Raw genomic sequence first — 21,963 nt, forward strand, 5'->3', positions numbered from 1 at the left:
CGCGCGCGCTGGGGGGAGGGAGGGAGCGGGGGGTGACATTGCGGGAGCGGAGCCGCGCGCAGGTGGCGGAGCGGAGCCGGCGCGGGGTGACACCGCGTGGCCGTGCTGGCGTTGCGGGAGCGGTGCGGGAGCGCCGAGTGGAGGCGCAGCGCTGGGCACCGCGTGGCGCTGCCGGGCTGCGGGGCGCTGAGGTTGACGGTGCGATCTGTGGTGGGGCACGGGGTGGCACGGCGGGGCCGTGGTGGTACGGGGTGACATTGCAGAGCCGTGGTGGCACGTGGGTGACAGGGCAAGGCTGGCACAGGGTGACACTGCTGATCCACGGTGGCACACGGGTGACGCTGAAAGACCAGAGAAGATCGCAGGTGACAGTGCGGTACTGGCACGGGGTGACACTGAGGGGCCGTGGTGGCACACGGGGGACAGCATGAGGCTGGCACAGCGTGATGCTGCTGATCTATGGTGGCATGTGGGTGACAGAGCAGCGTGGCACTGCAGAGCTGCGGTGGCATAGAGGTGACACTTTGGGGCCAGAGCAGCACGCAGGTGACAGCGCCGGGCTGGCACAGGGCGGCACTGCGGGGCCGTGGTGGCATAGGGGTGACACTGCAGGACCACGGCAGAACCTGTGTGACAGCGCAGTGCTGGCACCGTGTGACACTGTGAGGCTGCGGTGGCACACAGGGGCAGAGCAGAGGTGGCACCTACAAGAAACCGACGTGGCAGGATCTCCGTGCGGCACATCAGCTCTCATTGGGTCGTTAGGGCGCTGCTTAATTAGTCAGCAGCCAAAGTCCTCGTGTGGGCTGAGCGGGCTGCAGGCACACTGCGCGGGCAGCACACCAGGGACGTGCTGCAGAAGGAACGCACCCGGGACACGTTGCATGAGGAATGCACTGGGGACGCGTTGCACAAGAAACACACGAGCCGTGTACTGGGGAGGTGTTGCACAAGGGATACACTGGGGACGTGTTGCATGAACAGTGCAAGTGCTGTGGGTCAGGTTCTATGGGTCAGGTGCTGTAGAACCACAAGAAGGGAATATTTGAGCCCCACACCAGCAGAGGTCCCTCCGCCCCAGTGAAGCAGCGCTACTGGGGACACTGGGCCACCAGTGCCGGCTAGCGCTGGAGGAGACGGGACGGGTACAGCGATAAAATAAACGCTTCTCTGTTCGTACGGTTGAATGGGCCCGAAGAGGTTCCGCTAATTATTTCGGAGGGGTTACGCGGGGACGCGAAGGGTTAACGCCGCCATCTCGGGGGCGGCCGCGGGGGGAGCGGGGCCGAGATGGCGGCAGTGGGGGCGGCCCCGGGGGGTGGGACGAGGGGGAGCGGCTTTGAACCGAAAGAGGGGACATGCCGGTGGGGGGGGGTCCTTCGTTCAGAGGGCGTCGTGCGGAGCTGCGGCTGCCGCCCGGCAGGAGGTGCGCGATGCCACGCGTGGGCCGAGGCCTGGGGGGGGGGGACATAGGGCGCCGCGGCGGGGCGCTGCCACGTGGGACTGCCGGTGGGCGGGGCTACGAGGTGGGCGTGGCCAGCGGAAAGCGGCGAGACGGCGGTCACTGGAGGGCGCGCGGGAAGGCGTGTGGGCGTGGCCTAGCGCTGGATGGGCCGTCCGGTGACCGGAAGGGGCGTGGCCACCCGCGGGGCGTGGCCGAGCCCTCAGCTGACCGGCCGCCATTTTGTCAGCACCCGGAGGCCGAGCGCAGCCTGCTGCCGGAACCGGGGCTGTCCACCGCCCCGCGCCGCGCCCCCCCCCGCCCTCCACCTCCTACCCGGGATGTGAGCGGCCCGGCCAGCTGCTCTTCCCCGGCTGTAGCGGTAGCAGGAGCCGCGGCGGCTCACCCGGCTGGGCCCGGCCTCTCCGCGCCCGGCGCAGGCCCTCGGCCCGGCCCCGCCGCCGCCATGGCGCTGAAGATGGTGAAGGGCAGCATCGACCGCATGTTCGATAAGAACCTCCAGGACCTGGTGCGCGGGATCCGCAACCACAAGGAGGACGAGGTGAGCGGCCGCCGTGTGGGGGATGGAGGCAGCGGGGAGCGGGTGGTGCGGGCCGAGGGGAGCGGCGGGCGGAGGAGGAGGAGGAGAAGGGGCGGTCGCGTTCGGTTCCGTTTTCCCGTTCAGCGTGGCGGCGGTTACGCGGGGCGCGCAGTGAGGCAGCTGCTGGGCTCTGCCGTGCCGTGCGGGAAGGCCGCGCTCGGCCCCAGCTCAGCGCTGATGTCACTCACCTGCACGGAACGCTTCGGGCTGGGGGGGCCCTCACAGCCCGCCTGGCTGTTCTCCATAACTCGGGCTGCCCAGGGCCCATCCAGGGATGAGAAACCTGCAGGCGTGGGGCACTCGGAGCTCTGGGCAGTGCCGGGGCCTCACTGCCCTCTGAGTGAAGGATTTCCCTCTCACATTTGACTTAAATCTCCTCTCTCTTCGTTTAAAGTCATTCCTCCTTGTCCTCACACTCTCTGCCCATGTAAAAAGACTCTTCTCCTGTTACTGAGCTCCCGCTGATACTGGAAGGCTGCTTTTTCCCATAGCAGAGGGGCTGTGTCCCTCTGAGCATCCTACGCTCCTCATAACAAAAATGTGGCTTTCTCATTTCAAGGTAGAAAGCAAACGGGCACGTTGGCTGTTATTCTCTGTTCTGTTAGAGATGTGTGCTCAGCAAATTAGTATAGGTTAGATAATTGCTCATTAGGAGCATGTTTTATGAGACTTTCTACATTGACTTTGAAGCGTCATAGGTGAAGTGCTAGCCTTGCTGTCTGTTACTTCCCAATTATGTTAATCTTCAGGTAAATAGTCACGCACTTAAGTGTTGCAGCATCTTGTTGCCTCTGAACCAAAGTGTGAATACCACTTCCGAAACCACTTGATCTTTGCAATGGCTTTTAAGCAGATCACTGTGAGCAGGATGAGGCGTTTGGTAGCGGTGATACCTGCAGAACTCACCCCTCTGGCTGCTAAGGAGTGCGTGCTTCCCTGCAAACTGTGGTGAGCCGGGGGGGGGCTGGAAGCAGGTTGTGCTGTTATACTTGAAGCTGGCACAGGTAAATGGGCTGACGGGCCCCTGCTGCCTCACACTGAGCTCAAAGCCAACGTGTCATCCCCTCTGTAAGCAAGAGACCGATGTCAGTGACAGGTTTGGGTGGCAACGTGGTGCAGTTCATACAGTGCTGCCTCCTCCATTTGAAAGCTGGACAGTTGGTTTTTATGTGATGAAACACACCTTCTGTAATACAGCGTGTTTTGGAATCCTTCAGAGATTTTTGCTTCAGCAGCACTGAATTGACTCTGGCAGCACAGGGCTGTTCTTCCTGCAGCTCTGCTGGCTGAGCTGTCTTGTTACCGAGATGCTGGGCTTTGGTTTGGTGCTTCCCAGGGAGCAGCCGTGAGCATCTTCTAATCCTCAGGTGATGCTACGAGATCAGAGTGGCTTTTTTTGAGGAAGTAGCTGCCAGGAGTCTTCCTACAATGCTTCTGTTGTTCACTGTCTAGTAAGTGTTGCTCAAATATTGAATGGAGTTGTTCAGCTGACTTGTGTGTGTCACGAGATAAGGATCTGAGTTTGAGGCATGCTTCATCCCATCCAGAAGAGTAAACAGGACACATTGGTGGCAAGACTCTTAGCTGTTGGATCTCAGCTCAACCAGAGTACTCAGTGAAAGAAAAGTCTCCCAACAAGAGGGTCAGTAGTAAAATAAAAATGACACTGGAAGAACCAAAGGCACCAACCAAAGTTATTGCTTTTAATTCTGCTTTAGTGATGCTTTTTGTTTTTAAACATGACAGCTTCCTGTCCCCCTGCAGGTACCACAGCAAGCTTTGGCGTTGTGCTGACCTGTGGAGTGGCTGTCACCCAGGGTTGCATGTGGGGTCTGCACATGCAGTGGAACTTCCCAGCAGGTTTGCTGCATTCCAGCTTGGAGCTCATGTGTTCCCTCAGTGCTGGGGGTTAGGGGTGCACCCCAAGCCCAGCTGTGGGGCTGAAGGAGCACCACCAGCTCTTTGGCAATACTGGGAGTGTTTTCCTGAGTTCTGCAGAGGAATTGAGGATGATGGGTGCTTCAGCTTGGGTCTTTGCTGCAGAGTGCTTAATTACTTGTCAGATACCATTCAAATTTTCGTTTCTGAGCTGTATCCAAAGCTGACCCATTTATTTAGCATTCAGAACACTGGAACAGGAGTGCTGGTGTTCTGTGGGGGTGGGATGCCCCCAGTTCATGCAGCCACTGCTCAGCCCTGGTGTTCCCATCTCAGGGAGCTGTGGAGCTGACCGTCCTCCTGTGCAGCAAACACCAGCATGGAGGGGATGGCATAGCATCGCTGCATGGACCTCCTGGTTTAATGCATCCTTTTTACTTCTCAGCACCATGTACAGATGCTTTAACTCCCACTGTGTTTCCTGCTGCTAGCTGGAAAATTTGAGGGAAAGCCAAATCTGCAAGCTACCCTGCTCTGTTCTCCCCGGGCCTTCCTCTGTCTCTCCTTTTCATTTGGAAAGTGAATCCTTTTGGCTGTGGAAGCAGCAAGGCTTTATCGGTTCTGGTGTGGCTTTGTCTCCTGCGGAGCAGCTTCTCCCACCAGTGCCTGCTCCTCGTGGCTGTGCTGCTCAGCAGTGGGGGGATGGTGCTGCAGGATGGTCCAGGTATCATAGATTTTGGTCCTTGATATTCCAAACTGGGGAGTGCTTTCTGTTTGGGGCGTTCTCTCCAAGGATGCTATTTGCCTCTTGCACAGTGTTTTGTATTTGCAGTTCAGAAATGTATTGTTTCCACCAAGGAAAGTCCTGTCAGATGCTGTGGTGAGAGGTTCCTTCACAGAAATGGCAAACAGGCGTTCAGCGAGTGGTGCTTTGTCCCATGCAGACCATAGCCCTCACGCTATAGGAGCTGGTTGTTCACCAGAGGACACAGAAGAAGGGGGAAAAAAAAGTGTTCAGAGCTGCACATCTCACTGCAGCTGGTATTTAAGAGGTCCCTTGGTAGGTGACCTCTCAGGAAAAGGAGAAAGGGGCAATCAGTGCTTCTGGCTGAAAAGAACTAGAAGCTAAGGCCGATCTAATGCTAACTGAGGGGTGTGCTGAGTGCTCTGGGCGCTGTGCTGCCAGGTATGTACTTAGCAGCTCGGAGGTGCTTGGTGCTGCAGGCTGGTGGAGCCCTCACTTCTCAGCAGCTGCTGCCTGAGCACAGGGCACTCGTGTTGCTGCAAAGCCTGTCCTGCTAAGCATGGGGCTGCTGGCCTTGGCTGTGCAGGTCCCGGCACTTCTCTGGTGTGTTTTGGGGATAGGAGTTGTGAGGAATCTTCTAAAAATCACTACAGTTTTCTGTTCACAGCTGGCAGCAGCGAGGCTGAGCAGCAGCTAATGCTGTGGCTTTCTGACAGCGCGGCTCCTGGCCGCTTTTGCAGCGGTAATACCTAACAGCAGAGGAGCAGGGCTGGAACACAACGGGGATTTTGAGGAATGCTAAGAGCACGTTGGTGTCCGGTGCTGAAAAACCCGCTCGAGTGCTGGGCAGCGTGCAGCTCATCCATGGCAGACGGCGCTCTCGGTCGCTGGTGCTCCATCACTCCCCACTTGTCGTATGTGTGGCGGCATCTCTGAAGGGAACCCATTATTCTGCCCGCTTTGGAGTGGCTGTGGAGTTGTATTGTTCATTCTTCCACCGTGTGAGTGGCTGGGAAAAGACAAAGCCAGACGTGAGGACAGTGCATAGAAAAGGGCTGGCAGCTGGGTGCCAGCAGAGCAGGGCATAGGGGAGAGGAATGGCATTGAAGATGACTGCGTTTCCTCTCTCTGGTTTGGTTTGGTGTGCCTGTGTCTGTCCTGGTGCTGAACACAGAACATGGATCCTCTTACAGACAGCGGCTGCGTTGGAGGACATAGCAGAAGTTACCAAAAAACTTCTGCTATGTGAGTTTGGGGGATGTTCTTGTTGTACAGAATACCTTTGGGTTTTTCATTTAGAAGTGCTCTTTAGTCCTGAGTCCATCATGAATCTTACCTTCATCACAGCCTGAAATTCTACGGAGAGGGATGGCCAGAACTAACAACAGGAAAATGTGCTGTGAAGGCACAATGCAGCTCTTTGCACGGTGATGTATAAATAAAGGTGGAGTGCATGCTGTGTTCTCAGGGCTAAGCACTTGTATCTGTGGCATCTCTGTGATCTTAAAACTTATCTGCTCACGTATGTCTTAGTGTAAACCCCTCAGGGCTGTTTAATTGCTGTGTAATTAATAAAACCGTGATCAGACCAGAGGCATTTCTATTAAGAGACTGAAATAGAGCGCTATGCACTACTCGCTTAATTTAAAAATAAAAAGTTTCAGTGCTTTTTATCGATTTCTAAATCAGTTTAGGCCAAATTTGCTGCAGCTTTCCTGGAAGTCGGTGCCTCAGCTGAGATCTCATGCGCTGCGCCCAGCATGACTTCATGGGGTTTTGAATGTCAGGCCTGTCTCTCGGTGGCACAAAAAGCCATGAAATACTGCTGTGCTCAAACCAAATGTCGTGTCCTGTGCTTCTTCCTTTTGTTCTCTTACATTTTTTTTCTTATTCCAAACTTTGTCTGCTCTACAGTGGCAACCGTGCATTCATTACAGACCGTAACTCGCTCCCTCTGGGATTAGCTGTTAATCATCCTCATCTTAAAACCCTATATTGAACCCTGAAAGTACAGAACTGATAGGGGCTGCTGATGTTTGACTCCATGTGGTCTGATCTGTCAGGAAGCTCTTGGCTGCTGCAGTCAGTGACGGATCTGAGGCTGCTGCCTGGGACTCAGATCCAGCTGTGTTTGCTTTCCTGGGCTGAGGACATGGGATTGTTTTGTCTTCCCTTCAGAACATGAATGCATGGCTCGGATAAGAGCCCATCTTATTTAAGACCTTTGGGATTGTGCATCTTTCCCAGCAGAGCTTGGTGTGGAGTTGCTGCAGCAGCAGCTGTTTGCCCACTGGTGCTGCCAGGCTTTGGGTGCTGCTGAAGGGCAGCGCGCTGTCATGTTCTCTAGGAATGCAATTGTTCCACTAAATAAGTGATTTTTCAACTTTGTTCTTACTTTGCTAGGAAAAAAAAAAACCTTACCACCGTGTGAACTGCTCTGAAATCACCAGGAGAGGCCAAGTTTTGTCTTGGCTGCAGCTGGGAACAAAGTTTTAACGCTCTTCAAAGTTAATTCAAGAAACGTACCTCGAGAACTGAGAAATCCCATAAACCAGCAGCACTTGGCTGCCTGCCCTCACCACCTTGTCCTTCCTTTCCTCCTGCATTTTGGAGGTCTCATCTTTGGTGCTTGATACCTTTGCTCTCAGTGTTGCTCCTCACACTGGTTTTGGTGCTGATTGATGGGGCTGGGGGCTGTTGAGGAACTCCGTGGGCTCCTCTGGGTGTCAGCAGCTCACATCTGTGGCTTTTCTTGGCTCGTAGCTACGTGTTCACAGGGGTTGGAAGGGAGCTCGGGAGATGGAGTCTGACTCTCTTCCCCCATTGCTGTGTGCCATTCAGCTTCAGGCTGCTGTCACTGGGTGGCTCTGCTGACTCTTAGCACGGTGGCAGTGCTAAGAACCACTCCCTTGGAGCCTTTTGGGCAGCCTCTAAATACCAGGGCTGCAAAGTGCTCCTCCATGGGCTGCGAGCAGTTGGGCTGCATCCCAGGAAGGCCTGGGATGAAGGGATGGGTGTAGTCAGGAGCTGGTAGTGGGGAGATGCATTGATTCTACATCGTGAGCTGGTTGAGCACAGACCCAAGTATTTGAGTATTTGCCTTCTGCGTTCCCTTCGTTTCTTTATTTGCTCTGGAAAGTGTATAAGGAAAAACTGAACCAGTGCCACCCTGGGAAGCATTTATTCATACCACGCTAAGGAAGCTGCCATATTAAAATCATTTATGTGAAAACTATCAGTGAATCAGTGCTGGGAAAAATAACCAGCTTTTGGTCCTTTTCACTTTTCAGATCTTCCCCCACCCCCCCCAGATATTTGGGCCTTGCTGTGTGATTGCAATACCTGCAGGTGCACAAATGCTTTCTCATTGCGTGGAGCTGTTCTCCCCCGTCGCTGGGTGGCTCTGTGCGCGCGGGCTCCGTTTGCCATCAGCTGCAGTTGTGAATCTGGGCAGCTGGATTTTGGGGGAGGTGAAGTTGATGCGTTTCCTTCATATTGCTCGTGAATGGCAGCGCTACTCTAGGGAGATTAACAAGAAGTTAATACCCGCTGATCCTTTAAAGCTTTCTATTTATAGGGCTTCCCTTTCCTTGTCCTGCGGGATTCGGTGCCCTGCTATTGGGGAAGGACTTCTTTCTGCTCTTCAGAATGCCTTATTTCAGTTTCAGGTCTGTTTCGGAGGTCTACAGTGCACTTTTTTCACCCTCTTTTAAGGAATTTGCTCATTAAATCAGTCTCATTTGTAGACAAGGTTTGCCTGTAGGCTACAGAGGCCGCTGGATGTGGCTCAGCAGTCTCGATGTGGCTCTCCTGGTGTACACATTATTTAATATCTGTGCTATTTTTCCAGCCTTCTGGTTGTGCAGTGGTTTGTCTGGGAGGTTCTTAGGAAACTGAGAGTAATGTTTAAAGAACTGGGGGGGGGTGAGAGCTATGAGAAATGACAGGAACACTTTCTGTCCGTGTGCATAAGGATCAAGAACCTGCTCTGTAGCACCCGGCACAGAGCACTGCCCGGGCTGTGGCAATGCAATACAGGGATGGAGGGTTGGGTGACACCCTGCTGGCATGCTCTTTGTGTGCATAAAACATTCAGGGCTGGGTACAATGCATTTGTAGATTGGTTGCACGCTGCCTTTGTCACTGTTTCAGCATCTCGGATCGAGTGTGCAATTCCTCCTGCCAGATGTTTTTCTCTTTAAATGTGACTTCAAGTTTCCCATGGGAGCTGCCTGGGCCTGAACCTCTCCCAGGCCAAGCATTCAGAATCCCAAACATATGTTTCGTGGGAGATGTCACCCATGAAGCTGCTGTGTGGCTCAGTGCTTGGAGGCAGTGCTGCTCCTGTTGGCCATTGAAGTCACAGTGTTGGGATCACCTGCAGCATCTCTGTGCACCTCAGACCCTGTATGACTGCACTGTGCTGCCATGCACTATTTAGGAACAATAACACTCTTTGCTTCTAGCAGCTGGATGCCACAGCTTGAAGGTAGGACTGGTAGGAGGCCGAAGAGCAGTTGGGATAATGCACAACATTTAGTGTAATGGATCATGTCAATTGAAAGCAGACTTCTGTGCTGAGAAATCCCTTTGGTGGCAGGTACTGCTCTCAGGGCAGAGCTGTGCTTTGCTGCCTGCACCTGCCCTGCTTCCTCTGCTGCTTGATGTATTTCTCTTCAATGACAAGTGCAGTGGTGCGTGTGTGGTTTTCTAAGGAGACACTGAGTCCTTGCTTTTATGTTTGTATGATTTCTGTAGCAGATGCCTTCGGTGCCTCAATCATAACTAATTGTGACCAGAAAGACTCTAAGCTAAACCTGCTAACAAAGTAAAATCTGCACTGATAATTTTAGGTGATGCTTTTGCCACATCCCTCCTACAAGCACAGATGTGGTTGTTTGGAAAGGAGTGAAAGGCCAGACACTGAAATGTCAATGTTGTGACACTCGGCTGTGTTGGACTGGCAAAATCAGGCAAATATCGAGGTGGCAGCAGCACTCAGCTGATCCCCACGCCAGGATGCAGTGGGCATCTCTGGGCTGAGTCTGGGGCAGGTGGTGTGTACAGCGTGCACAGAGGAAGGGTAATGTCACCTCACCTGAAATGCGTGGGCTGTCGAGTCCTTGTCACGGTTATTCACGGTGGGGAGGGAGCAGGAGGGAAATGCACTGAAGAAACATCTCGGTGCGCTTTGTTTTGTGGTAAATCACAATGCTGCTCCTTAATGGAAGGTTCCTTTGGAGTTAAGTCCTTACCTAAAGATGGTGTGTGAGAGAGAGGTTTGGGTCCTGCAGATCTCTGCTGCTGCCTCCCCACTAAGGGCTGGAAACCTGCAGAAGGGAAAGTCGCTGTTAAATGAGCAGAACTTCTTTGTTTCCCTCAGGCAAAGTACATCTCCCAGTGCATCGACGAGATCAAGCAGGAGCTGAAGCAGGATAACATTGCAGTGAAAGCAAATGCCGTCTGCAAGCTCACATATGTAAGTGCCTCGCTGAGACACGGTGTCATCACATCTGTGACTTCTCATCTTTGCTGACTGGCAGCTGGCCTTGTGCTCCTCTTGGGCTGTGCTTTCATGGCAGCTAGGTCCTAGAAGCACAGGCTGCAGGTGGAAGTGCTCCCACCCACGTCTTTGACATCAGTGCCTGTGTGTGTTCCCTTCCCTTTCTTGTGCTGGCACTGGTGCTTGTGCAACTTCATCTCACTGAGCTGGGTCAGCAAGCTGATCTGTTGAAAACTAATCCAGTAAAAAAGTTTTTATCTGGATAAAGTAAGAACACATAGTTGCATGAGCACTTGAAACTGGTGTTTGTTTCTCTTTGTACAGTCCTTTGTGGAGAAGGGGAACTGTTAAAAGAGTGATTTTTTTTTTGTGGTTCTGTTTAAAAAAAACTAATACAGAAAGAAACTGCCCACAGTGATGCTTGTCTAACTGCATGTATAGTACCTGGAGCTACTGCAGATCATTTCTACAGCTTGTTTCTGGTGGAACTTCTGGGCACCTTTAACTCATTCATTGCACAGAACGTAACATAGGGCTCAGCCATGAGACAGAGGTGTCTTATGTTGTTATTTTTGGACCCTTGTTTCACCTTTCTGAGCTCTCCTGACCTGTTTTTCCGAGTCTCTAGTTGCAGAACTTGGCTTCTCTGTTCACAGTTACAGATGCTGGGCTACGATATCAGCTGGGCTGCTTTCAACATTATTGAAGTCATGAGCGCATCGAAGTTTACATTCAAAGTGAGTTTTCTGTATAATTACAACTGTGCAGGCCGAGCTGTTTCATTACTGTATTTAATGGATGCATTGCTGTGTCATCATTTGGATTGATTGCTTCAATATGGAAAGCAAGTAGACTTTCTGTAGCACGTGGGCAGTACTTGCCCTGCCACTGTGGGCTTTTCTAGCAGGTTTTAGACAACAGCTGTCAGAGCTTCTTGTGGGAAAGCCAGGCTGTGGAGCTGTTGTTTTATGAAGGCCACCTGAGATTCCCAGTGATGTATTTCATTGTGTAATGGCTTTGTAACTGTTCCTGAAAGGTTTGGTTCAGTTCCCAGCTTGGGCTTCCGCACCCAGAAGCCAGGAATGGGGGAGTGGTGCCTTCAGTGCAGCACAGACATCATAAATATTCCCCATTTCTCCTAATGATAGTCCTACTTCATTTCTACATCTCCTTGGCCATTGAGCCTGCATGTCCTAATCAAGGATGGGAGGTGAAGCTGCTGGATCCTAAAACCAATGTGTTACAACTGAAGATGTCACTGTTAAAAAGTTTGTGTCGGGGAACAACAGAAAAACTGTCACACCTCTTCTGCTATGCAGACCCTGTGCCTGTTTTAAACAACGGGTTGTTCTTTATCTAAACATCTCTAAACTTGATGAAATGCCTTTTTTCTCCTTGCCTTCTCACAGAGAATTGGGTACCTAGCTGCCTCTCAGTGCTTTCACGAAGGGACTGATGTCATTATGTTGACTACCAATCAAATCCGAAAGGTAAATTCTTGATTTCAATTCCTGCTTCCTTCTTGCACTGTCTCCCTATTTGTATTTTCAAAGATACACAATGTTTTATTTATTTGAAGAGAAGGTATGTTGAAGTAGAACTCTGTTTTCGTGGTTCACAGTCTACTTTCATTACACAATCTGAAGGACTGATGCAGTCTTAGGAGTTCTCTGTTGGAGTCCCTGGTGCTGCTTCATGCCAACTCTGTTTATTTGCCTGAAGAAAATAAAACCAGTGGGAATTCACCCAGTATCTTTCCTAAAGACTCAAATACATAATAGCCAGCATGAGTTGGAAAGTTCTCTTGCTCTTTAAGGACAAACAGATTACTTCTCAAAGTAGAATCTAACTTTCTCCCACCTGCCAAAGGTACCAAAACGAGGTGCACCTGGCACAGAACCCTGAGGGCCTGGCTGTGCTTAGCTCTCCTTGTACCTGTGACTCCAGACTGTTAATTCACATAGTTCAAGAGCAAACTGTGCTGTTCCCTTCGTATCTTTGTTTCCCAATTACTATGGATTCATCCTGTAATGCTCTGTCTTCCATGAGATCCAGCTTTATAACCAATATTTGAGCGCACTCAGGCTGTTATTTAATACACCAGTCTGAATCTTAGAAGTACTTGATATCATCTACAAACAAGTACAAATAATCTTGACAAGTAAAACGTATTCTACACCCTCGCTGGTGTTCTGTCTTTATGGGCTGAAAGCCATGGTGCTGCCAGCAGCGTGGAAGGGAAGTCATCTCATTTCTCTAATGTAGTTAGGGCGCTGCTCATCAGGAGCACGTGTGCCCAGTGAGGCTGCTGACGATTTGGCTTTGACTTAGCAGGGTTAGAACTTAATTCCTTTTTTGTTTTTTAGGATTTTAAACATATTTGTGATCATGTCAGAGGTTTTTAAAAATTATTTGCCCTTTCTGAAATACCACTGAGGTATGATGTCTCTAATTGCTTTTATGATGCAGTCATCCACCTGTTAATTAATTACGATTCCTTATGCCCATTATTCAGTGCCATGGTAGCTGTGTTTTAGCAGGTGTTGGAGGACATTCCTCTTAATATAAAACATTTCCACGGAATAGAAGTAGAAGCTCTGATTCCAATCTAAATGAATACAATTGGTTTGAAGAAATACTTTCTCCACATCCTTTGTGATCTTAAATTTTTGAGCCTGTTTTTCCTTTTTTAGGATCTGAGTAGCCCTAACCAATATGATACAGGAGTTGCACTGACTGGCTTGTCCTGTTTTGTTACTCCAGATCTTGCCAGGGACTTGGCAAATGACATCATGACCTTGGTGAGTTGATAAGAGTGAAATAACTTCCTTCCTGTAGTTAAAGAACATTAAATTGTTCAAATCTGTGTGATTTAGAACTGTTACTTGTGTAGGGTGATCCTTTTTCCTTGTGAGCCCTTTGGGGGGAGCCTTTACAGACTCGAGTTAGTTCTGGAGGTTTCCCTTGGTTGTTTCTTTTAGTGGAGGTGATAGGTGCCAGCTCTCCCCTCCATGCTGAGCTCTGGAACACCAGAGTAGCAGGGTCTCCTATCAGACAGTTTTGAGAGAGATGGATAAGGACCCAGGGACCTTGAGGAGAATCTTGGAGATGGAGATCTGTAAGAGCCTCACCCCAACTGTTTCGTTAACAGATGTCTCACACGAAGCCTTATATCAGGAAGAAGGCAGTGTTAATCATGTACAAAGTGTTTTTGAAATACCCAGAGTCCCTCCGTCCTGCATTTCCTCGCCTTAAAGAGAAACTTGAAGACCCAGATCCTGGTGAGTGGATTTTAGTAACTTCTGTTCCAAAACATCTAAGTGTAAATGCTTTTCACGATTGTGGAAAGAAGAGTGTGTGAAAAATACCTAAATCAAGCCTTTTAAAGAAGCAAGTGTTTTGAAATTCCTGGATTAGATGATAGGGCTTTTTAATGATTTTCTTGGTGTTATCTGTGTCCCTCAAATGAGCTATACACAGTAAGGAGGGAAGGAGAATGGCAGTGTCCTATTCCTTCTGGTGCTGGACCCAAACCAGATGATATCTTTAGCTTGCTAGCAGTATCAGAAAGCAGCCAAAATTAAACATCCTTCCTCAGCTTGCTTTACATTTGTTTATTTTACTGCCTCACCTTTGGTAATGAGGCTGAGCCATTCCTCTTGCAACACCCAGCTCTGAATCTTGAGCTGCCTTTGTTCTGGGCATTCTGCAACAGAAGCTTCAATTACACTTAAAGCATTAATGATGTTTCTTCTCTTGCTTCTGTTTCCCAGGTGTGCAGTCTGCTGCAGTAAATGTTATTTGTGAGCTGGCTCGACGCAATCCCAAAAACTACCTTTCCCTTGCTCCACTGTTTTTCAAGTTGATGACCTCGTCAACCAATAATTGGGTTCTCATTAAAATTATCAAACTGGCAAGTATTCTCCACCTGTGCTTAGAGGATTGGGGTCCTCGTTAAATTATGTTGAGTGTGAAAACAGATTACTTGCTTGGAATATGTATGGTTACTGTTAAATCTGAATAAAAATGAAACCAGGAATCTCTTCTGTATTTGTCAACGTAACCAAAGTGAGAAAAATATTTTAGGATGAGTTGGTTAAACTCAGTGAACTGCAGTTTAAATAGTGGTTTTGTACTGCTTGAAAACAGCTGTTGATTCAGTCTCTTGTCTGCACTTTTTTTAATAGTTTGGTGCTCTTACTCCGCTAGAACCCAGACTGGGGAAGAAACTGATTGAGCCTCTGACCAACCTCATACACAGGTACGTGTGGCAAATACTGCTTTGTTCACTCAGGATTGGTGAGGTGCCTGTTGGGTGGGTCAGTCACTAGGTTTTCTTCCTGAGGCTGGATGTGTTGGCCTTAGGTATTAAAAGATAGTGATGTCAGACTATTTCTTACAAACCTGAGTGAGAGAAAATGCCATAATATAAGTAGTTGGGTGTCTGACTGCCAGAGTGTGAATTTCTCCAGAGCATGCATGCTTTGCCATTCTTCATTCATCTCTCCATCTGCCATTCTTGAGTTTCTGACCTTGGGGAGAAGGGGGTTTGTTTTGATCTTTGGACAAGATTGGTTCAATGCTCTGTAACCAGTACTGAGACTTTGAGAAGTTGCTTCCTGGCAGTTAATTTCCTGTGTAATTAAAGGTGTTAACTAGCTCCAAGATACCGCTGACAACTCTTAAAAATGTGGTGGTTTTATTCCCTATTTAAAGTGCTTGGTTTCTGTTTCAGCACCTCAGCCATGTCTCTCTTATACGAATGTGTGAACACAGTCATAGCAGGTGAGAACTGAAATTCATAACCTAGAAAAGAACGCAATGAACTTTGTCATTAGTTAATGCTATTTAAAAATGCTATTTTATAACTGAATTAAATTGCTTGGCAAACTTTCCATGTTTTGTTCCAGTGTAGGGCTGTAACTGAAGTCCTTGGTTGTCAGCAGATGAGGCTGAGTTATTCCAGCTATCCTGTAGTTGCTAAAGGCTAAAATAAAGCAGCAGCTCACAATGAGTAATTAGTTATACTTAAGCTCCAAATGCTTTCAGAACTGTGAATTGTACCAGCAGCCATAAAATGACAAATTCCATCTGTACTTCATGGAAAGTTCCTCAGTGTTTGCTCATTTGAGATAGGGCCACCTTTTCTGCTGTGGGTTGTGTGCTGCTGGAGCTTTACAAACATCCAACGTAGCCAACAGTAGGAGCTGATTTTTGCCTCAAGTTTCTTGTTGGCTTGATGAAAACTCCAATTGAATTGCATCAAACTCCAGGATCTGTTGCTACATCTCATTACGTTAGGGAAATGCTTGCTGAAATTCATCTGTGTGGTAGCTGGTGACGTATTTACAGTTGTGACTGCAGCAGGATATCGATAAAATCGACCTTAATGAGAGCACAGTGTAATGTAAAGCAGCTCTGACCTGGCTTTCCCTACAGTTCATGCCTTTACGTTTCAGTCCTGCTCTGCAATTTATTGCTTTCCTAAAGTTTTATGAAACTGCAGTGTGTGAAAGGGCCTCCTCTCCCCCAGGCTGCCCCAAAGCCCCACCAGGCAAGCAACAAACGCACACGCAGCTTTCCCTGTGGGCTGAGCTGCCTGTTGGCCTCCGTGGTCTTCTACCCATTCAGAATACAGCAGTATTTCTATACATCTGTAATTTCAGCAGTAACTGGAGCCTGTGCTTGTGTGTTTCAGTTCTGATCTCGCTGTCCTCGGGGATGCCCAATCATAGTGCCAGCATCCAGGTATGGCATCACAGTGTTCTGCTGGGCTTCTGTGTTCTGCTCTGCTGTGTAATCCCAAATGCTGTGGGGAAATGGGCTTGTGTTCCTCTGTTAAAGCAGCAAACAGCTCCTGCTTAAGTGGAGTCCTACAGACTGAAGCACTTCCTATGTATGAGTTCTGTTGTTTCCTTTGGTTTAGAAAGCAAGTTCTTCTCTTCTAAAGGTTTTCTCACTCTCGTTCAGCTACTACTATCGATACATCACGACATGTTTCTTTTGTTTTGCAATCAGTTCATGCAACAAGACTACTAGAGGCTGCAGGTCTTCCTCAGAATGCTTCCCTGTGTGTAAAACAACTTCATAAAGAGTTGTTTTAATTTAGACCTCTAAGGCTTGGTCTTTGTTTTTTTTTTCTTCCAGCTTTGTGTACAGAAGTTAAGAATATTGATTGAGGACTCTGACCAGAACTGTAAGTATGTTGCTTGTCTTCATGGCAGCTCTGAGCAAGCAGTCACTGGGGAGAAATTGCAGCAGTCTTAGTGCAGTGAGCTGTTTCTCCAAACATCTTGTTTTGTGTTACAGTGCTGTTATGTTGTAAACAATTGTGGGGTCTGTAATGTGGAAATAATTTTAGATAGCGACCTCTGCTTGTAATAAGCATTTTTTAAAAGAAATGAGATGAGTTATTACTGCTGCCTGTGGTCTAGCAAATCTAAAACACTACTCTTTCCATGCTGTGTTTTCCCTTTTAATAATCCCCCTGCTTGGGAAAGTAGTGAGGGCTATTCTGTAGTGGAAGCTTATTAGTAAAATGTAAGAACACTTACTATTTTTTTTTAGTGACAACAAAGAATGTTGGAAAATCCTTTTTTTCCTTTGTGCCAAGGCTTTTAATTGATTTCTTTTTTCTGACTTTTTCCCATGGAGAATGGATCTCCCTCTTAATACACCAATCTTCTTAATGCTCTTTACGCTGTCCTCACCCTAGGATGCCAGTTGTCAAAACCCATAGGTTCTGTTTGAGAAATGCATGTTTTGAAATCAGTGGTATAACTCGAAGTGCGAGAAGGCAGTGATCAATCCACGCAACTACAGCCCCATGCATGGGACTGTGAAATTCAACAAGGTGATCTGTGACGTGGTGGTTTTCAAAAGTGTTCATCCTGGTCACAGACACTTATTTTGAATGCCTGAAGGTTGGTGTAAGTAGAAGCAGTTGATGTCAAAACTTCACGGGCAACAGGAACCAGTATTTCTATATTTGGAAAGAAGTTTTATTTTGTCTTTCACAGTGAAGTACCTGGGATTGCTAGCTATGTCCAAAATCCTGAAAACTCATCCGAAGTCAGTGCAGTCCCACAAGGACCTCATCCTCCAGTGTCTGGATGACAAGGATGAGTCTATCCGACTCAGAGCTCTGGACCTCCTGTATGGCATGGTATGTTTCTGCAGGTATTTCCCTTCCAGCCCCCATGACCCTTTAATTAGGAGGCGAATGGTTAAAAAAAAACATGCAACTTTCTCATCCCACCCTCCCCAGTGGTTTTTTGGTAATAACTGCCTTATCATTAAAGCTGTACTAGATCTTTTATTTGCAATAGAGGGGGATTTAAATTCTTCCAACTGCAGGAGCAACCTTGAAGTGAGATCTGATGGAAGGGCTGTGGTTACAGTTTGTGCAGTAAAGTGCCTTTCATCCAAGAGCCTGCAAAATGGGGGCCAAGCAGGCGGATCTGATTTCTTTGTAACACAAATACTCAGGTCCATTGAAGAGCTAGCATCTGCCTTAATAGAATTAGAAGCACTTGTCGTTACAGGAAATACCTTAGTTTTGATTCAGCACTTGAGTAGCATCTCCTTCAACAGGTATCAAAGAAGAACTTGATGGAGATAGTGAAGAAACTGATGATCCACGTGGATAAAGCAGAAGGGACGACATATCGGGATGAGCTGCTGACTAAAATCATAGATATCTGTAGTCAGTCCAATTACCAATACATCACCAACTTTGAGTGGTCAGTGCTTTTTGTGTCCTCTCTGAAGCCATTGGCAACGGAATGCAGAGCTGTCTGATGGTAAAATTGTGTCCCTTTCACTTTTTGCAGGTACATAAGCATCTTGGTGGAACTGACTCGATTGGAAGGCACGCGGCATGGGCATCTTATAGCAGCCCAGATGTTAGATGTAGCTATCAGAGTTAAAGCTATTCGTAAGTTTGCAGTTTCTCAGATGGCCATGCTTCTGGACAACGCTCATCTCATCGCCAGCAACACCCAGAGAAACGGGATCTGCGAGGTGCTGTATGCTGCTGCTTGGATATGTGGGGAGTTCTCTGAGTAAGTGTGAGCACAAAGCCTGTCACGCTGCCAGCCACTTCTTTCAGACACAGATTCAGGCCACTGAAAAGTGATTTCTAAGCTATTCTTCTCTCAAAATACGCACAGTATTGCTAACAAGAGGGCTGCTTCTTTCCCCCTCCTTCATACTGTAGCAGTCCTCAGTTGTTTGTAGTCAGGACAGATGCTTCACCTTGAACATCTGATCTTTTTTCTTCTGCAATTTCTGCATGTTCAGGAGTGGTTGTGGATATGAGCAGTCTTAAGACAGTGAAGGAGCTCTTGAATCGTTAAGTCTAACCCTATTACATTTATTAAAACCACAAACACTGGTGCTCTGAACTGTGTTCTGTGCAGTAGGCATTGCCTACTAGTTATTTTTCTTCGGTAACAGATAAGAAATAGAACCTCACCAATGTGAGCAGTGAAGTGCAGAACAGCAGGAAGATAGCTGGGCTGCTAGTTCCATGTTGCCTGTGCAACTGGCACTTAAAAGTGCAGTAATTAGTTAATGGAGAAAATACTGCCCTTGTAAAGGTGGAAGCTGAGGTGTCTCCCTGCTTCTTTGAAAGAATAAAGTTGTAAATTCTTGCATGTCATGTTACTGCTGCCACTTGGGAGGAGGAAAAGATGCGGACAGCAAATGATGGTGTTTGTAGTCCAGCTTGTCTTTCTGCATTGCTTTGTGCTGCAGCTGAGGTCTTTGAAAAATTCTGAAGGCTGGCTGAAGTGCTGAAGTTTCTCCATTGCTGCCTTATGTCAATTCTGTCTTCTTAGGCACCTGGAAGAAGCAAATCAAACATTAGAAGCAATGCTGAGGCCCAAAGTTACTACTCTACCAGGCCACATCCAGGCAGTTTATGTGCAGAACATGGTGAAGCTCTATGCATCCATCCTGCAGCAGAAGGAGCAGTCTGGGGAGAAGGAAGCAGCTCAGGAAATCACGCAGCTGATGATTGAACGCTTGCCCCAGTTCGTGCAGAGCGCGGATCTGGAAGTTCAGGAGAGGGTAAGAGAACAAGATGAGGCCATCCAGGGGCCTCGAGCGTGTCGTAGGGTCTGTCTTCCAAGGTGGCAACTCAGAATGCTGCAAAGTGGCTGCAGTGACTTTAACTGTTATTTATTTTGTGCTCAGTGAACCAAAAAGTGCACCCATATGCACAGATTCCTAGTGATATCCCAGAGTGGTTGAGTTCCAAGATGCCTCGCTGCTGCCTGCATTAGAAACTGTTACTGGCTGGAAAGCACAGGGGGTGAAGGCCTGTGTTTTGGGTTGTCTGTTTAAGGCAGTAAATAGACACAGCTGGGAGAGGTGGGATGGTGCCTCCTTAGTTCCCTTATTGCAGCTGTCAGTGCTGTTATCTTCAGCTGACTTTCATTGGACTTTGGGTGGGGTTTTCTGGTTCCTTGTTTCAATATCAGTTCTGACATTACTTTTGTTTGTTCTTAGGCTTCTTGTATCTTGCAACTAATAAAATATATTCAGAAGCTGCAAGTGAAAGAAGTGCCCGTAGCTGAGGAAGTAATAGCCCTGTTTGCTGGTGAGCTGAACCCCGTGGCTCCTAAGGCACAGAAGAAAGTCCCAGTTCCAGAGGGGTAAGGTTCCTTCTCTCCTGCAAAGCCTCACTTAAACTGCTTAAGCCTTAAAGTAAAGCTGGGATATGGCTAGAAACCCTGAAGTACTCAGGGGTACTGAGCCAAGCTATTTGTGTTTACCACAACTCTTGACAGCTTGGACCTGGATGCCTGGATCAACGAACCTCCGTCAGACAGCGAGTCTGAAGATGAAAAGCCCAAAACAATTTTTCATGATGAGGAGCAAAGGCATTCCAAGCCCAGACATCCAGAAATGGATGAAGAAGAACTGGCCAGAGTGAGTGAATTGTGAAAATGCTGTTTTGTGCCTAACTGAGTGGTAATGTTGTCAGAGTAATACAGTGGTACAGTAATAACAGTACTTAAAGTTATATCCTAGTAAGTCTCTTAAAACAGTTTTGTCATAAGCTACTGTGCTGTAGAATTGTTGCAAGTAGGCAATGTTCCAAATATTATGCGAGACCACATTTTGCATTCTGATGCCTTTTATGTCTGCTTGCTTGTAAGCAAACATTCTAACCACAGGTTCTCTTTCCCTTCTAGCGTCGAGAAGCCCGGAAACAAGAACAGGCAAACAACCCCTTTTATATTAAAAGCTCTCCTTCCCCACAGAAGGTGAGTGAGTCTGATTCAATCTCTTGTTGGCCTCTCACACAAGTCTCTCTGAATGCTGGTGCTGCAGCTTCCCTCTGGGGCACTTCTGATTATTCTCACTGCGGGTACAATCACCTAAGTGTGGTGCCTGGAGTGACAACCTGCAGCTATTTTTGTAAGCCTTGTTTCTGTTGGAAAAGCTTGCAAATGACTAAGCATCACAAGAACAGCCAGCTCTGTGGATTTCCAGTGGACCTCCAGTTTAAAAATAGTGCTAATTGTCACAGCTTCCATTGCAGAGAACCTTCTTGCAGAGAGCAGTCTTGTTTAACTTGCCATGGAAAGCTCAGTGTTCGGGTTTTAGCAGTGACTCCCTAAAAGCTGCAAAGACACTTTTCTTCCTTATGTCACAGAATCCTCTGCAGGAGTTTGTCCCACTCTGGGTGAGCGGGCTTCACATTGGAAGGCACTTCATTAAGAGCACTGGAGAGAGTGAACTAACACTTTAAGGTCAACAGTTGTCCTTCATGCTAAAACATGGTCCTCTTAAAACACACTGCATGGTCGTGGATCAGGTCATAATGGGCTCTTCTTGCCATCCCCTCCAGGGACAGGTCCTGTTTTATTCTTTCAGTGCACTAAGGACTGCCCTCACACCTCAAAATTTCATGTGAAGTGCTGAATTGTTACCAATGAAGCGCAGACCAAAAGTCTGTGAGTTGCAGCAAGCCTTTTCCATGGCAGCAGCAGGGTTAAAGCACTGTAGCTCGAGGCAGGATCTTCTATAATACACCCAGCTACCAGATAGGATTTAGCACTCAGCTATTCCATTCCTATCCTTTAAAATGTTCACTTAAGGGATTAAACTGCCTGCTGTTTTGAAATGTCTATTTATATGGATCTGGCAGTGCTCAGAGCATACATTTTCATTTTCTCAGCGTTACCAAGACACTCCAGGTGTGGAACACATCCCTGTGGTCCAGATCGACCTTTCTGTCCCCTTGAAAGTTCCAGGTAAGCGCAGCTGATGTTTAAAATGAAGAGCAGAAATCTAAGCAAAAGTAATAACATCAAATTATTAATTTTTAAGTCTGAGGAGCATCCATTCATTAGGCTCTTCAATGGCTGTGATCACGTGCACTGAAAGCAATGTGGCTTCCTCTGTAGGAATGCCAATGTCTGACCAGTATGTGAAACTGGAAGAAGAGCGGAGACACAAACAGAAACTGGAGAAAGACAAGAAGAAGAAAAAACAGAAAAAGGAAAAGAGGGGGAAACATCACCGCCATAATTCACTGCACACAGAGAGCGAGGAGGATATTGCTCCAGCCCACCACGTGGATATCATCACAGAGGAGATGCCCGAGGTCAGCTGCTGAACTCTGTGCTCCTCAGGAGGCAGTGTCCCCCAGAAGGGCAGAGCTGTTTAAGAACTGACTGAGATGGCCCTAAGCTGTGCTTTGCAGGGGGGGAAATGATTGGCTTCTTGTGCACTGAGGCTATTAAAAGAACAATGTGCATCTCTGCTATGAAAGTGATGCT

General features: G+C 48.1%; 1 protein-coding gene across 4 annotated transcripts in view; it reads left to right on the forward strand.

The window, feature by feature from the left end:
• The window catches only part of AP3D1 (adaptor related protein complex 3 delta 1 subunit), a 29,093-nt gene continuing 8,809 nt past the window's right edge, over positions 1,680 to 21,963 (forward strand). Inside the window, exons 1-20 of one of the 4 annotated variants that reach the window (XM_021378397.1) lie at positions 1,680 to 2,003; positions 10,049 to 10,144; positions 10,825 to 10,905; positions 11,578 to 11,658; positions 12,862 to 12,969; positions 13,320 to 13,449; positions 13,942 to 14,081; positions 14,356 to 14,429; positions 14,904 to 14,953; positions 15,867 to 15,916; positions 16,316 to 16,364; positions 17,188 to 17,333; positions 17,762 to 17,910; positions 18,001 to 18,231; positions 19,009 to 19,240; positions 19,682 to 19,827; positions 19,963 to 20,104; positions 20,371 to 20,442; positions 21,360 to 21,435; positions 21,589 to 21,788. In XM_021378397.1, coding sequence (XP_021234072.1) covers positions 1,908 to 2,003; positions 10,049 to 10,144; positions 10,825 to 10,905; positions 11,578 to 11,658; positions 12,862 to 12,969; positions 13,320 to 13,449; positions 13,942 to 14,081; positions 14,356 to 14,429; positions 14,904 to 14,953; positions 15,867 to 15,916; positions 16,316 to 16,364; positions 17,188 to 17,333; positions 17,762 to 17,910; positions 18,001 to 18,231; positions 19,009 to 19,240; positions 19,682 to 19,827; positions 19,963 to 20,104; positions 20,371 to 20,442; positions 21,360 to 21,435; positions 21,589 to 21,788 — 2,349 coding nt within the window. In that variant the 5' untranslated portion in view covers positions 1,680 to 1,907. Of the gene's footprint in view, positions 2,004 to 10,048; positions 10,145 to 10,824; positions 10,906 to 11,577; positions 11,659 to 12,861; positions 12,970 to 13,319; positions 13,450 to 13,941; positions 14,082 to 14,355; positions 14,430 to 14,903; positions 14,954 to 15,866; positions 15,917 to 16,315; positions 16,365 to 17,187; positions 17,334 to 17,761; positions 17,911 to 18,000; positions 18,232 to 19,008; positions 19,241 to 19,681; positions 19,828 to 19,962; positions 20,105 to 20,370; positions 20,443 to 21,359; positions 21,436 to 21,588; positions 21,789 to 21,963 lie in introns of those variants that run through there. The other 3 variants (XM_021378396.1, XM_021378395.1, XM_021378398.1) reach the window with 3 other exon arrangements.

Source organism: Numida meleagris, chromosome 27 (genome assembly GCF_002078875.1).
Source record: "Numida meleagris isolate 19003 breed g44 Domestic line chromosome 27, NumMel1.0, whole genome shotgun sequence".
NCBI lineage: Eukaryota > Metazoa > Chordata > Aves > Galliformes > Numididae > Numida > Numida meleagris.